Source organism: Canis aureus, chromosome 14, assembly GCF_053574225.1.
Source record: "Canis aureus isolate CA01 chromosome 14, VMU_Caureus_v.1.0, whole genome shotgun sequence".
Taxonomy (NCBI): domain Eukaryota; kingdom Metazoa; phylum Chordata; class Mammalia; order Carnivora; family Canidae; genus Canis; species Canis aureus.
In genome coordinates, this window is record NC_135624.1 from 61,495,934 (window position 1) to 61,512,791 (window position 16,858).

The 16,858-nt window shown below is 37.8% G+C and overlaps 1 protein-coding gene across 5 annotated transcripts in view; it reads right to left on the bottom strand.

The window, feature by feature from the left end:
* The window catches only part of CENPC (centromere protein C), a 77,845-nt gene that overhangs the window by 17,202 nt on the left and 43,785 nt on the right, over window positions 1-16,858 (bottom strand). For 4 of the 5 annotated variants that reach the window (XR_013352274.1, XR_013352275.1, XM_077848185.1 and 1 more), the window contains 3 exons: window positions 14,879-15,022; window positions 14,234-14,316; window positions 264-323 (listed from right to left, as the gene is read on the bottom strand). Coding sequence is in view for 3 of the 5 variants with exons in the window: in XM_077848185.1 (XP_077704311.1) it covers window positions 264-323; window positions 14,234-14,316; window positions 14,879-15,022 (287 nt within the window). In the remaining 2 variants the exon portion in view is untranslated. The remainder of the gene's footprint in view (window positions 1-263; window positions 324-14,233; window positions 14,317-14,878; window positions 15,023-16,858) is intronic. The other variant, XM_077848186.1, reaches the window with a different exon arrangement.

The window sequence follows — 16,858 nt, forward strand, 5'->3', positions numbered from 1 at the left end:
TTATATTTTATAGAATTCTCCACCCTAGCTTCTTAGCCTAGGTGAAATCATGCTCCTTAATACAGGAGTGAGAGGAACACAGGCTTTATAAATGAACAACAAAGAACATCACTGGCCTGTAATGACTTATGAAAGTCATGAAAACAAAATAAATAGTTTTATCTGTCAATCCAAACATGTCGCCCCTGCTTGAGAAAAATTAAGTCCTATTTAGTAGAGAGGTTTTATAATATGAAGATACTAAAAGACAGAAATAGTCTTACCTAACTTGTGATGTATTTTATGTTCTGATATTATAGGAGGCAGTTTTAAACTTGAGTCACCTGCAAAATACAAATGATATATCATGGGCAAGGCTGCTAATTCCATCTTGAATTAAAGTGTGTTAGTTGGTCAATTTAAATATACGTAATTTAATTAAATTTAACCTGACAATACATGTTATTACTTCTTTTACTTTTTACTGCTGAAGAATAAAGGCTAATGAAAAACAGTGTAACATTTCTCTAGATTTTGCTACCATGTCCGTGTGCATGTCGAAAGAATCTAACACTTAAAAATAACAAAAAATAAGCAGCTTTTCTGGATTTCAGGTGAAATAAGTCACTTGAAACACGAAAATGTAGGGTATAATAATGAATAGACATGCTAATAATGTAATATATGATCTTTCAAATTCTAAAATAGTACAAGTATGCTAAATTTAGCAGTGTGTCAATTAGGCCAGAGTTTTCAACTTTAGTATTGTAAATAGCACCTAAAGATAGCTGCCATTGGGATGCCTGGGTGGCTCAGCGGTTGAGCGTCTGCCTTTGGCTCAGAGCATGTGATCCCAGAGTGCTGGGATCGAGTCCCACATTGGGCTCCCTGAATGGAGCCTGCTTCTCCCTCTGCCTTTGTCTCTGCCTCTCTCTCTCTCTTTCTGTTTCTCATGAATGAATAAATAAATTCTTAAAAAAGATAGCTACCATTAATTCTTTCTCTCCCTATGCACAAATGTTATCAAGAAACAGTCTAGTCTCCTTTCCTTTGCATCTCCGATCTGAATGACTTGCTTGACTAACAAACCAAGCAGAAGTAACATTCTGGGACTTCAAAGGCTAAGTCCTAAAAAGATATGCAGGTACCACCTGGATCTCTTGGAATTTCACTCTGGAGAAAGATAGACATCATATATGAAGACCATCCCAAAATTGCCATACTGTGAAGAAACCCAAGCTAACCACAGGAGAAGGCCATGTGGAGAAAAGATATAGTTGGTCAGCCCTCAACTGTTCCAGCCACCGAGCTAAGTGCTAAATATGTAAGTAAAAAAGTCACCCTGGACTTCCAACCCAGTTGAGCTTTCAAATGACTCCAGCCTCAGTAGCCTGCATTTAACTATAAATGCATGAGAGAGCCCAAGTGAGAACTGCCCAACTAAGCTACATCAACCTATAGAACAATGAAAGATAAATCAAGCCACTAAGTTTTGGGTGTCTGTTATGGAGCAACATGTCACTGGAACACTTAATGTCTATGAATGACCTAAAATTTCTAATACAATTTTACATGTAATATCCATTTCCAAAAAGTAAGTCTAAGCTTTTGTTGTATTTTTAAATGAGTCTGTGATAGCAAAAGACTGTTTAAAATTATTGAACTGGGGCACCTGGTTGGCTGGCTCAGTCAGTTAAGCATCCAACTCTTGATTTCAGTTCAGGTCATGATCTCTAGGTCATAAACTCGAGCCCCACATTGGGCTCTGTGCTGAGCATGGAGCCTGCTTAAGATTTTCTCTTTCTCTCTTCCTCTGCCCCTCCCCACCCCACTCATGTATACACACACACTCTCTAAAAAAAAAAAAAAAAAAAAAAATTAAATGGCTGAATTACATACTTTATAAAATTGCTGGGTAAGAAGAAACTTGAGTGATCATAAAATCCAATTTCCCTATCCAGAACAGGCAAATCTTACATAGATCTATAGAAATTAAAAGTAGATTACTGGATGCCATAGGCACACAAGGTATGAGAGGGAGGGAATAAAAGATGCCTGCTGAAGATAAAGAATATGGGGTTTCTTCTGGGGATAATAAAAATGTTCTAAAATTTATTGCGGTGATGGTTACACACCATTGAATTATATGCCATAAATGGGTAAATTTTACGGTATCCGGATATCTCAACATATATCTCAATAAAACTGTTACAAAAAAAAAAAAAAATCTGGGGAAATAGGAAGATGGCAGGAGTGGGGGTCCTCAACTCACGTGCCCCCACCAACTCACCTAGATAACTTTCAAACCAGCCTGAACACCTACAAATTCAACCTGAGATTTAAAGAGAGAACACCAGGAACACTACAGAGAGAGGGGTTTTCGCTTCTAACAAGAAGCCGCAGCCCCGGGAGCACGATGCCAGCAGCACAGGCCCCAGATCCCAGGGCACCGGGGGGACACAGCCAGGATCCTGTGCTTCCCCCCGACGCCCTGGGACAGGCAAAGGCAGGGAGGGCCCAGGACAGCGAAGACACTCTTGCTGCCGGGCGCCCCGAGCTGTGCAGGTCAGTGCCCTCCACACTGACCCAGGAGCACCCAGGCCAGTGTGGACTGGGAGACTGCGGTAGTTACTAGGGGAGCTGACTCCAGGGCTGGGGACCTGGCCCCCACCAGTGGTGGTGTTCCTTCTGGTGTCACCCTGTGTCTGGGGTGGGGAGGGGGCGCCAGGGAACAGGGGACTCATGGGGTAAACATCTCCCACTGAACCCAGCACCAGGCGGGTGGAGGGGGGCAGCTCCCCCAAGGTGCACACACCTGAGAACCAGCACAGCAGCCCCTCCCCCAGAAGACCAGCTGGAAGGACAGGGGAAGAGCAAGTTCTGGACCGAGCAGTGGGGGAAAGCTCCAGGGGAAGTCGACAGATTTACAGTATATAGAACTAGAGGGTACCCCTCCTATTTTTTTCCTCTTCCTTTTTCAAGTACAACTCGTTTTTGTGTCAGTCTGTAAATTTCCTTTTCTTTCCCCACCTTAACTACAATAGTTTAGCAACTCTTCCTTTTTAAGATTCTGCCTTTCATATTTCTACAATTACAGGTCCTAGATATATTTTCCACTTCTAGATTCCCTTCAACATACTCAACTTAATTTTGGGAGACAGACAAGATATGTTTTTTTGTTTTGTTTTGTTTTTTGTTTTCTCTGCCTCATTTTGCTCTACAATGGTAGAAGTTAATACCTTCTAAAACATGACCAGCATGCACCCAGAACCAAGTGGTGTACCGTGCTGGTTCATTCTGTAACATTCCTCATTCCCATTCTGCCCCCGTTTTATCTCATTTGTTTTGTTGGTCAAAGTGGGGGCCCTCTACAAGTATTTCTGGTTTATATAAATTTGGAACTGAGCATCTTCTAACATACAGAACTTAATATATTCAGACATAAGAGGATTACTCTCTAGAACCCCTCAGGTAGACTACATTCTCCCTCCACTACAACTTCGTCACCACCACCATCTCCCAGTCCCTCCCCCTTTTTTTCTTCTTTTTTTTTCTCCTTTGCTTTTCTTTTTTTTCCTCTTCTTTACGATTCCTGGCCTTTTATTTTTTACTGCTTTGTTTTAAAATTTGTTTTTCACTTTAATGGTCCTTTTGTTTTATGTCGTTCTGATCTTTGTTTTCAATTTCTGGTCTCTAACCTCGGCAGAATCATCTAGGGTGAAATTTACTTAGGTCGTGGCCAATAATCATGACTCAGCCCACTCATACAGCCACTCTGCACTGAGCAAAATGACTAAAAAGAACTCACCACAAAAGAAAGAATCAGAAACAGTACTCTCCCACAGAGTTACAGAATTTGGATTACAATTCAATGTCAGCGAATTCAGAAGCACAATTATAAACCTACTGGTAGCTCTGGAAAAAAGCCTAAAGGAATCAAGAGACTTCATGACTGCAGAATTTAGATCTAATCAGGCCAAAATTAAAAATCAATTAAATGAGATGCAATCCAAACTGGAGGTCCTAACGATGAGGGTTACTGAGGTAGAAGATAAGGTGAGTGACACAGAAGACAAGTTGATGGCTAAAGAAAAAAAGAGAAAAACAATTAAAAGACCATGAGGAAAGGTTAAAGGAAATAACTGATAGCCTCAAAGGAAAAATCTACATATAACTGGGGTTCCATAGAGCACCCAGAGGGACAGAAAGTGTATTTGAACAAATCATAGCTGAGAACTTCCCTAATCTGGGGAGGGAAACAGGCATTCAGATCCAGGAGACAGAGAAGTCCCCCCCCCCCCAAAATCTATGAAAACCATTCAACACCTCGACATTTAATAGTGAAACTTGTAAATTCCAAAGATAAAAAGAAAATCCTTAAAGCAGTAAGAGACAAGAAATCCCTAACTTATATGGAAAGAAATATTAGAATAACAACAGACCTCTCCAAAGACCTGACAGGCCAGAAAGGTCTGGCAGGATATATTCAGGGTCCTAAATGAGAAGAACATGCAGCCAAGAATACTCTATCCAGCAAGGCTCTCATTCAGAATGGAGGAGAGATAAAGAGCTTTCAAGATAGGCAGAAACAGAAAGAATATGTGACCACCGAACAACTATGCAAGAAATATTAAGGAGGACTCTGTAAAAGAAAGGAAGACCAAAGTAATAATCCACAAAAACAGGGACTAAATAGGTATTACGATGATACTAAATTCGTATCTTTCAATAGTAACTGAACGTGAATGGACTAAATGATCCCATCAAAAGATGCAGACTGGATGAAGAAGCAAGACCCATCTATTTGCTGTCTACAAGAGACTCATTTTAGACCTAAGGACACTTACAGCCTGAAAATGAAAGATTGGTACAGCCTGAAAATGAAAGGTTGGAGAACCATTTACCATTCAAATGGTCCTCAAAAGAAAGCTGGGGTACCAATCCTCATATCAGATAAATTAAAGTTGATCCCAAAAACTGTAGTAAGAGATGAAGAGGGACACTATATCATACTTAAAGGATCTATATCCAACAAGAGGACCTAATGGTCATGAATATTTATGCCCCTAATGTGGGAGCTGCCAAGTATATCAATCAACTAATAACCAAAGTAAAGACATACTTAGATACTAATACACTAATAGTAGGAGACATCAACACAGCACTTTCTGCAAATGACAGATCTTCAAAGCACAACATCTCCAAAGAAACAAGAGCTTTAAATGATACACTGGACCAGATGGATTTCAGAGATATTTACAGAACTTTACATCTGAATGCAACTGAAGACACATTCTTCTCAAGTGCACATGGAACTTTCTCCAGAATAGACCACATACTGCGTCACAAATCAGGTCTCAACCGAAACCAAAATATTCGGATTGTCCCCTGCATATTTTCAGAACAAAATGCTTTGAAACTAGAACTCAATCACAAGAAGAAATTTGGAAGAAACTCAAACATGTAGAGGTTAAAGATTCCTGCTAAAAGATGAATGGGTCAACCAGGAAATTAGAGAAGAATTTAAAAGATTCATGGAAACTAATGAAAATGAAGATACAACCATTCAAAATCTTTGGGATACAGCAAAAGCAGTCCTAAGAGGTAAATACATCACACTACGCATCCCTCAAAAAACTGGAAAAAACTCAAATACACAAGCTAACTTTGCACCTGAAGGAAATAGAGAAAGAATAGCAAAAAAAAAAAAAAAAAAAAAAAAAAAAACCTACACCAAGCAGAAGAAGAGGGTTAATAAAGATTCAAGCTGAACTCAATGAAATAGAGATCAGAAAAACTGTAGAACAGATCAACAAAACCAGGAGTTGGTTCTTTGAAAGAATTAATAATATAGATAAACCTTTAGCCAGCCTTACTAAAAAGAAAAAAGACTCAAATTAATAAAATCACGAATGAAAAAGGAGAGATCACAACCAATACCAAGGAAATACAAACGTTTTTTTTTTATATTTTATTTATTTATTCATGAGAGAGACAGAGACACAGGTAGAGGGAGAAGCTAGAACCAGGCTCCATGTAGGGAACCTGATGTGGGACTCAATCCCAGGACTCCAGAATCATGCCCTGAGCCGAAGGCAAGGGCCAAACCGCTAAGCCACCCAGGGACCCCTATAAACGATTTTAAAAACATATTATAAGCAGCTATATGTCAATAAATTAGGCAATCTAGAAGAAAAGGACATATTCCTGGAATACAAACTACCAAAACTGGAAGAAGAAGGAACAGAAAACCTGAAGGAATGAAAAACCGATAACCAGGGAGGAAACTGAAGCAGTCATCAAAAACCTCCCAAGACACAAAAGTCCAGGGCCCAATGGCTTCCCAGGGGAATTCTATCAAACGTTTAAGAAGAAACCATACCTATCCTACTAAAGCTGTTCCTAAAGATAGAAAGGGACAGAATACTTCCAAACTCCTTTTATGAGGCCAGCATCACCTTAATTCTAAAACCAGACAAAGACCCCACCAAAAGGGAGAATTATAGACCAATATCCCTGAAGACCACAGATGCAAAAATTCTCAACAAGATACTAGCCAGTAGGATCCAACAATACACTGAGAAGATTATTCACCATGACCAAGTGGGATTTATCGCCGGGATGCATGGCTGGCTCAACACTTGTAAAACAATCAACGTAATAGATTATGTCAACAACAACAACAAAAAAAAAACAAGAACCACATGACCCTCTCAATAGATGCAGAGAAAGCATTTGACATCCATTCTTGATCAAAACTCTTCAGAGTGTAGGGATAGAGGGAACATTCCTCAGCATCTTAAAAGCCTTCTATGAAAAGCCCACAGCAAATATCATTCTCAATGGGGAAACACTGAGAGCCTTTCCCCTAAGATCAGGAACACGACAGGGATGTCCACTCTCACCACTGCTATTCTACATAGTACTAGAAGTCCTAGCCTTCAGCAATCAGGCAACAAAAAGAAACAAAAAGCATTCAAACTGGCAAAGAAGTCAAACTCTCCCTCCTCGCAGATGACATGATACTGTACATAGAAAACACAAAAGACTCCATTCCAAGATTGCTAGAACTCATACAGAAATTCGGCAGAATGGCAGGATACAAAATCAATGCCCAGAAATCAATGGCATTTCTATATACTAACAATGAGACTGAAGAAAAAGAAATAAAGGAGTCAATCCCATTTACAATTGCACCCAAAATTGCATAAGATATCTAGGAATAAACCTAACCAAAGAGATAAAGGATCTATACCCCCAAAACTGCGAACACTTCTGAAAGAAACTGAGGAAGATACAAAAGATGGAAAAATATTCCATGCTCATGGATTCGAAGAATTAATATTGTGAAAATGTCAATGTTACCCAGGGCAATTTACATGTTCAATGCAATCCTTATCAAAATACCATGGACTTTCTTCAGAGAGTTGGAATAAAGCATCTTAAGTTTTGTGTGGAATCAGAAACGACCCCGAACAGCCAGGGGAACATTGAAAAAGAAAACTAGAGCCGGGGGCATCACAATGCCGGATTTCAGGTTGTACTACAAAGCTGTGGTCATCAAGACAGTGTGGTACTGGCACAAAAACAGACACATTGATCAATGGAACAGAACAGGAACCCAGAAATGGGCCCTAAACTCTATGGTCAACTAATATTCGACAAAGCAGGAAAAACTATCCACTGGAAAAAAGTCTCTTCCATAAATGATGCTGGGAAAATTGGACAGCCATGTGCAGAAGAATGAAACTAGACCATTCTCTTACACCATACACAAAGATAAACTCAAAATGGATGAAAGATCTAAATGGGAGACAAGAATCCATCAAAATCCTAGAGGGGAACACAGGCAACATTTCTGAACTTTGGCACAGCAACTTCTTCCAAGATATATCTATGAAGGCAAGGGAAACAAAAGCAAAAATGAAGTACTGGGACTTCATCAAGATAAAAAGCTTCTGCACAGCAAAAGAAACAGTCAACAAAACTAAAAGGCAACCTACAGAATGGGAGAAGATATTTGCAAATAACTTTTCACATAAAGATCTAGTATTCAAGATCTATAAAGAACTTATTAAATTCAACAGCAAGGAAACAAACAATCCAATCATGAAATGGGCAAAAGACATGAACAGAAATTTCCCCAAAGAAGACATACACATGGCTAACAAGCATATGAGAAAATGCTCCACATCACTTGCCATCAGGGAAATACAAATCAAAAGCACGATGAGATACTACCTCACACCAGTGAGAATGGTGACAATTAACAAGACAGGAAATAACAAATGTTGGCAAGGATGTGGAGAAAGGGGAACCCTCTTGCACTGTTGGTGGGAATGTGAACTGGTACTGCCACTCTGGAAAACTGTGTGGAGGTTCCTCAAAGAGTTAAAAATAGAACTGCCCTACGACCCCGCAATTGCACTGCTGGGGATTTACCCCAAAGATACAGATGCAGTGAAAAGCCAAGACACCTGCACCCCGATGTTTCTAGCAGCAATGTCCACAATAGCCAAACTGTGGAAGGAGCCTCAATGTCCTTCAACAGATGAATGGATAAAGAAGATGTGGTCTATATATACAATGGAATATTCCTCGGCCATTAGAAACGACAAATACCCACCATTTGCTTGGACATGGATGGAACTGGACAGTATTATGCTGGCTGAAGTTAAGTCAATCAGAGAAGGACAATCATCATATAGTTTCACTCATACGGGGAATATAAGAAATAGTGAAAAGGACTGTAAGGGAAAGGAGGGGAACTGAGTGGGAAAAATTAGAGAGGGAGACAAACCATGAGAGACTCCTAACTCTAGGAAACAAAGGGATGTGGAAGGGGAGGTGGGCGGGGGAATGGGGTGACTGGGTGACAAGCACTCAGGGGGGCACTTGACAGGATGAGCACTGGGTGTTGTACTATATGTTGGCAAACCGAAGTCCAATAAAAAAATATGCAAAAAAAAATCTAACTTCTCATGCAATCCCAAGTAGAAAAGGTAGAGAGCTAGTCACTGGCTGAAAATTATCCCACAGCAATGAGCTGTGGGAAGCAGCAGATGGGAACAGAGAAGGAATGAAGCAGTAAGTACATATATTGAGGACAGTCCACTGAGAAAGCCTAGAAGCAATGATATCCTTGCCTCCTTTGTCATAGATTAATTGATTATATAAGCATGAGTTATAAGTGGGCTCTCTGTTTTGTTCCATTTATCTATGTGTCTATTTTGTTCCATTATCATACTGTAGCATTATTTACAACAGCCAAGATATAGAAGCAACCCAAATGTTCATCCATAAGTGAATTAATAAAGAACATGTGGTACATATATAAACCACACACACATACAGAATAGAATTTAGGCATAAAAATAGTGACATCTTGCAATCTACAACAACATAGATGGAATGGATGGACAGTATAACGCTATGTGAAACAAGTCAGTCAGGGAAAGATAAATGCCATATGATTTCACGCACATGTGGATTTTTTTTTTTTTTTAAGATTTTATTTACTTATTCACGTAAGAGAGACAGAGACAAGCAGAGGGAGAAATAGGCTCCCGGCAAGGAGCCAGATCTGGGAGTTGATCCAGATCCCAGGATCACGCCCTGAGCTGAAGGCAGATGCTCAACTGCTGAGCCACCCAGGTGTCCCTCACAGTCCCTCACAAGTGGAATTTAAGAAACAAAACAACTGAATAAAGAAAACCAGACTCTTAAATACAGAGAACATAATGGTGGTTGCCAGAGGAGAGGTGGGTGAGCAATGAATGACACAGATAAAGGGAATTAAGACTATGCTTATGATAAACATTGAATAAAGTATAAAAATGCTGAATCATTCTATTGTATACCTAAAACATATCACTGTATATTAATTATATTTCGATAAAAATAATTTTAAGGGGTGCATGGGTGACTTAGTCAGATGAGTATCCAAGTTGATCTCAGCTCAGGTCTTGACCTTTGACCTTGACAAAGTGCAGAGCCTACTTTAAAAAAATATATTTTTTTAAGGTCTAACAGAAGTGAGTATGAACATGTATGTACTGGAGGCAGGAAGGAAAATGAAACAAATATAAAATGTTGACAATTGTGGAAACTGGATGAAACAAATATGGGATTTCAGGGAGAGTTTAAAATTAAAAATTTCCAAAATTTAATAACTTAATAAATTTAATAATTTCCAAAAAAATATTTTTCTAAAGATTTTTTATTTATTCAGAGAGAGAGAGAGAAAGAGAGAGAGAGAGAGGCAGAGACACAGGCAGAGGGAGAAGCAGGCTCCATGCAGGGAGCCTGACGTGGGACTCGATCCTGGGTCTCCAGGATCACACCCCAGGCTGCAGGCGGCGCTAAACCGCTGCGCCACTGGGGCTGCCCCAAAAAAATTATTTTAAAAAAATAGCAATAAAAAAACAACTTCTGTTTCAAACATTTAAGAATCTTAATAAGCACAGAGATAGAAGAAAACAGATTACCTACAAAGAAAACAAGAAGTAAGCCTGCTTTTGAATTTCTGCTCATGAGCATTAGCTATGAGGCAAAAGATCAATAGCCAGCTAGTTTAAAGGAAAAAAAGATTATGACTCAAAGATTATTTTTACCATTCAACTGGTTGTAAAAAATATATATAAATATATAAATACATATATTTTTTTTCCCTGAGTTTTCGCTAGCATATGTGAGAATGTCTACCAACTTTAAAAAGAAATATCAAGGCTATCTGTCCTGACAGTAAGTACAAATGTATTAAACATTTATTAAAGGAAAAAATACTGACAGAAGTTAAAAATAAAAACTCATTTATGTACTATTTCTAAACCACTTTGTTTTAGTTCTTTAAGAAAGGTTAAGTAAAAAGATGAACAAACATATAAAAAAATAAGAACAAACCAAAAGAAAGCAGGCATCACAATATTAGGCAAAACAGACTATAAGTTAAAAGCACTGTAACAAGATCAAGAAGATAAATTTGACTTAAGCAGTTACATTCCATATAAATGCTTACCTGCTTAGTAAAAGCACTGAAATATACAGAGCAAACACTACAGAAGACAGAAGGAGAAAAAAGCAGACCACTGCAGGAGAAGCACTTTACTGCAACTCTGGCAGTCCTCAGCAGATTACACAAATCACAAGCAAGGATATAAAGATAAAGGATCAAAATAATATCTATGTAACATGTTCCATTCTAAGATCTTGTTCTTTTCCCCAAATCCACTCCTTCCCTAGTAGTCTCCAAATCACATAATGACACGACCATTCTTTCAGGTGCTCAACCCAAAACCATTAAAGTTATCATAAGAAACATAATATTCTATAAATATTTAAGAAATTCCGAGGTGCTTGGGTTTAAGCATCTGCCTTGGGCTTAGGTCATTATCTCAGGGTCTTTAGGATGGAGCCCCGAGTCTTCAGGCTGCCTACTCAATGAGGAGTCTGAATTCTCTCTTTCCCTCACCCACCCTACTCCCGTTCGTGCTCATTCATTGTCTCTCAAATAAATAAAAATCTTTGAAAATTAAAACAATATTTAAGAGTGCTACATATATTCAAAAATATATATCCACTTATATCATTAAAACAAGTGGATATTTTAAAATCCATACATATACACAAAATAATATTCTTTTTTCAAGCACCCATGGGAGAATTATAAAATTCTTACATGAATTTTATATGTTCTAAGTATACTATAGAACACAAAGAAAATCTTAATAAAGGTCTATTTTTCAAAAAATTTATAATACAAGCCAAAGTACCCTAGAACAGTGAAATGAAACTAGAAATTCTTAACAAAGAACAAAACACTTTAGGGCAACAGCCAACATTATGTTCTACCACAAACCAGATATTAAACTAAACAAGAGGGACGTCTGGGTGGCTCAGCATTTAAGCCTCTGCCTTTGGCTCAGGGTGTGATCCTGGAGTCCCAGGATTGACTCCTGCATCAGGCTCCTGCATGGAGCTTACTTCTCCCTCTGCCTATTGTCTGTGCCTCTCTCTCTGTGTCTCTCAGGAATAAATAAATAAATAAAATCTTTAAAAATAAATTAATAAGTAAACTAAACAAGAAAGCTAAGGGATTGGAAATGATATCCCCATTTTACAGATAGGACGTTAAATGTAAGAGCAATTAATTTTTTTACTCAATATAACATAGTAAATAAGTGGTAGAGCTAGATTCAACCCCAAGTTCCAGACTCTGGAGACCAAGTTCTTGATTAAATATACTCTTTAAAAAAACTCATAGGTCACAGAAAAATCACTGTAATTTATGGTACACTACAATAAGAACACAACATTTGGGACTCCCTAGGTGGCTCAGTTGGCTTAGTGTCCAACTCTCGACTTCGGCTCAGGTCATGATCTCAGGGTCATGGGATGGAGACCCACACTAGGCTCTGCACTCAACGAGGAGTCTGATAGAGATTCTCTCTCCCTCTGCCCCCTCTCTGCTCATGTTCTCTCTCTCTCTCTCTAAAATAAATAAATCTTTAAAAGAAAAAAAAAAACATTTAAAAAGCTATAAAATTGGGTGCCTGGGTGGCTCACTGAACTGAGAGTCCAACTCTTTCTGGCTCAGGTCATCATCTCAGGGTTGTGAGATCGTGCTCCAAGTGGGTGCTCTGCCCTCAGCACAAAGTCTGCTTCAGATTCTCTCTTTCCCCTCTCCCTCTGCCCCAATCCTGCTCACATTCTCTCCAAAAAATTAAATAAATCATTTAAAAAAATTTTTTAATAAAAAGCTAAAAAATTAAGCCAAAACTATAATCAGGAAATTTTTTTCAAATGAAAAATTATTATCAAATAAAAAATAGAAAAATAATTATAGAAAGCATTCAACTTAGAGGAGAAAAATAAAATCTAAACACAGGGGAAAAAAACAATTTAAAGGAAAAAGCAAAGGGGATGTCTGGCTGGTTTAGTTGGTAGAGCCTATGACTCTTTGTTAACAGGGTTTTTACATTCAAATCCCACATTAGGTATAGAGATTACTTAAAAATACAATCTTTAAAAAAAAATTCCACCTTTCTAGCATTTCAAGAGATGCAAATTAAAAGGAAAAAAAGGGGCATTGGGTGGCTCTGTCAGTTGAGCATTCAACTCTTATATCCAGCTCAGGTCATAATCTCAAGGTTGTGAGATCAGCCCCATGTCTAGCTCCAAGAAGTCTGCTTAAGAGTCTCTCCTTTTGGGGTAGCCCACATGGCTCAGCAGTTTAGAGCTGCCTTCAGCCCATGGTGTGATCCTGGAGACCCGGGATCGAGTCCCATGTCAGGCTCCCTGCATGGAGCCTGCTTCTCCCTCTGCCTATGTTTCTGCCTCTCTCTCCCTCTCTCTCCCTCTCTCTGTCTCTGATGAATGAATGAATAAATAAATAAATCTAAAAAAAAAAAAAAAAAGTGTCTCTCCTCCTGGCAACCCCCCTCAACCAACCCTGCTCGTGGGTACACCTGTGTGTGCTGTGCTCTGTCTCTCTCTCAAAAAAAAAAAATGATATTCCAATTTTAAAAAATAAGTAAAAGGAAAATGAATTAGTGAATCAGGAAGAAAAAATAGATAGTAAAACATCATATTTCAAACACACTTTCTTTGGCAGCATAAAAAGTTACAAAACTATTAAGAGGCATTTCAAAAACTTTAAAGTTTCAAACATATTTAAGGCAGAAAAAATGATATAATCAAATGATATACCCATCATATACCCACAGTAATTAATAAATGGCTTATCTTGCTTCATTTATTCCCTTATCAGCTTAACATTTTTTTTTTTTTTTTAAAGATGTATTTATTTGAGAGAGAGAGAGAAAGCACATGGCATCTGGGGCACAGGGAAAGTCTCAAGCAGACTCTGTACTGAGCAAGGGCCCGATGCTGGGCTCTCTCTTACTACTACCCTTGAGATCATGACCTGAGCCAAAACCAAGAATCAGATGCCCAACTGACTACACCACCCAGGCACCCCTTAACATTTTTAAATACTAGAGTAGATATTTTCAGTGTCAAATATTTCATTATGTTCTACCTCAAAGAAAGGACTGTCACTCTGTCATTCCTTCTCTTCCTCCCTGTCACCTAGGTGTAAGGTCTTAAAAATCTCTAAACATTTGGTAAGGCTCTTAAGAGTAAGTACTCAATTCACATTTACCACTGGTGATTATTTATATAAAACACAGCACACCTTACTCTATATGCATAATGCCATAAATATCAAGACAACAGACAATAAATAATAACTTACTTGAACTTTCCGAAACTTCCCTGTCATCCACATCGGAATTATTCTTTCCAGATGTTAAATAATTCTTAACCCTGAAAGGTCCACTTTAAGATAAAAAAGTAAACCATAAAATTGTGCATTTATAATACATATATCTAATTATGTACCTTGATGGTCATTTTTTTCCCAAAACTGCCAAGGTTTCCTTCTTATAAAACTAACATTGATGTTATAGGTCACCAAATATGTATGTACATGATGCATAAAATAATCTATAATTTAGTCTTATAACCGTCAAACAAATGCTGAATTTTATAACCTTTTAAGCTTCATGAATCAGTTATAAATTTTAAATCAACTCAAGCAACACCCCTTGATAAAAATTAAATCATAAAAAATTAGAAATAAATCAGCTTGTCTTAGTTAAAAAATACAGTAAAAAACAAGTGAAATTTAAAATATGGTCCAGAAACTGCTCAGAGATAATTCAGCTTATCCTAGTCCTAGATTCCTTTCCTTCTACTATGAATCCAGGATAGGCCTACTAATCATAACTCACCAAACAGTAAAGAAATCTTAGCCATCACTTAAAAGTCTTGGGAATCTGTTATAATTTACCATTCCTTCATTTTAAAAAAGGGTATATGACTTCAGATATATACATACCTTCCTTCCAAAACTGAAGTTTTAGGCTCTCCAGAATCCAAGTTAGATTCTGCTGGAGTCTTGCATGTAAATTCCTTGATCTGAGACTTCAGATGAACATTTTGTGCGGTCATATTATCTTTCTTCTTTGGATTTCCTATACCTCTGTAAAAATGTAAAGTGTAAAACTGTTTTCATTCCTCCATAAAATATTCTTCCAGAAATACACAATGAGTAGACAATATAATATTGGCTGTAACAAATATCAGATAATCCTGTTCAGGTCTTAGGACTTACTAGAGTAGGAAAAAGAAATTTGATTCTAGGACCCACTAAGAATAATTCTGATAAGAAATCTGGTAGACACCTGGCCTAAGATGGAAGTGATGACAGGAGAACACAGGGAGACACTACCTACAGGCAGGATATAATGTATTTTACACATTTAATATATCTTTTTTTTGAAAATCCACAAACAACTGAAACTGTTTTCTTTGACACCCCTATCCAGCCTATTGAGGTACAGTAGGGGGCTAAGAGGCACTCAGGCTCATCTCTTTAATAGCTAACATCTAATTAGTTTAAGTTTATCTCCTATATATGCATATAGGATATACTATTCCCAAACTATACAACTTTTCTCACCTTTCTAAGCCCTATGTTTTACTTTGTTTCTTGACTCATTCTAACAGCCTACTCTTATTATACTTGAGGAAAAAATTTGCATGTGACATAACTAAAGAGCATGCAAACTTTCGAGTATTCTTTGATATTTTATTTCTGAAGGTTCTACTATCCCTCTAGGTCCTATGATCAGAGTCTAAAGAAATAAAAGGGATTATAAGAGAATATTATGAACAACTATACATCAACAAATTAGATAACCTAGATGAAGTGGAAAAATTCCTAAAGATACGCTAATTACCAAAACTGATTCAAGAAGAAATAATCCCAAAAGACCTGTAACAGGAGAATGAATCAGTAATCAAAAAAACTCCCTAGAAAGAAAAGCCCAGGCCCAAATGGTTTCACTGATGAATTCTACCAAGCATTCAAAGAATACAAATTCTTCACAAACTCTTTCAAAAGACAGAAGAGAACTTCTTAACTTATTTTATGAAGCCAGGATTATCTTGATACCAAAACTCGACAAAGACATCACAAGAAAACCAGAGACCAAAAAAACTCAACAACATAATAGCAAAAGAAATCTAGCAATGTATAAATAGAATTATATGTCCCATTTGGTCCCGTCGTGTCCAAATGGGATTTATACCAGAGATGCAGTATGGTCTACCATACTAAAACCAATTAATATATCATCTGAGTAAGAAACAAAAATCATATCATATGAAAAGATGCAAAAAAAAAAAAGCATTCCACAAAATCAAATAGCTTTTTATGATAGAAACACCCAACAAACTAGAACTAGACGGAAACTGCCTCAACCTGATAAAGAGTATGTATGAAAAACCTACAGCTAGCAACATACTAAATGGTGAAAGAATGGATGCTTTCCTCTTAAAATTTAGGAACAAGACAAAGAAGTCTGCTGTTGCCACTTCTATTAAACACTGTACTAAAGATTTTAGCCGGGCAATTAGGCAATATAAAATAAATAAATAAATACGAGATTTTAAAAGAAGGGTAAAAGTATCTCTATTCACAAATGATATGGTTTTTGTACTCAGAAAATCCTATGAAATCCACTAAAAAGCTTTCAAAATTAATAAATGACTTTAGCAAGGTTGAATACAAGATCAAATATTAATTGTATTTCCATACACTTGCAACGAACATCCAAAAATAAAATTTAAAAAGCAATTCCTGGGCAGCCCCGTTGGCGCAGCGGTTTAGCGCCACCTTCAGCCCAGGGTGTGATCCTGGAGACCCAGGATCGAGTCCCGCGTCAGGCTCTCTGCATGGAGCCTGCTTCTCCCTCTGCCTGTGTTTCTGCCTCTTTCTCTCTCCATGGAGCCTGCTTCTCCCTCTGCCTGTGTT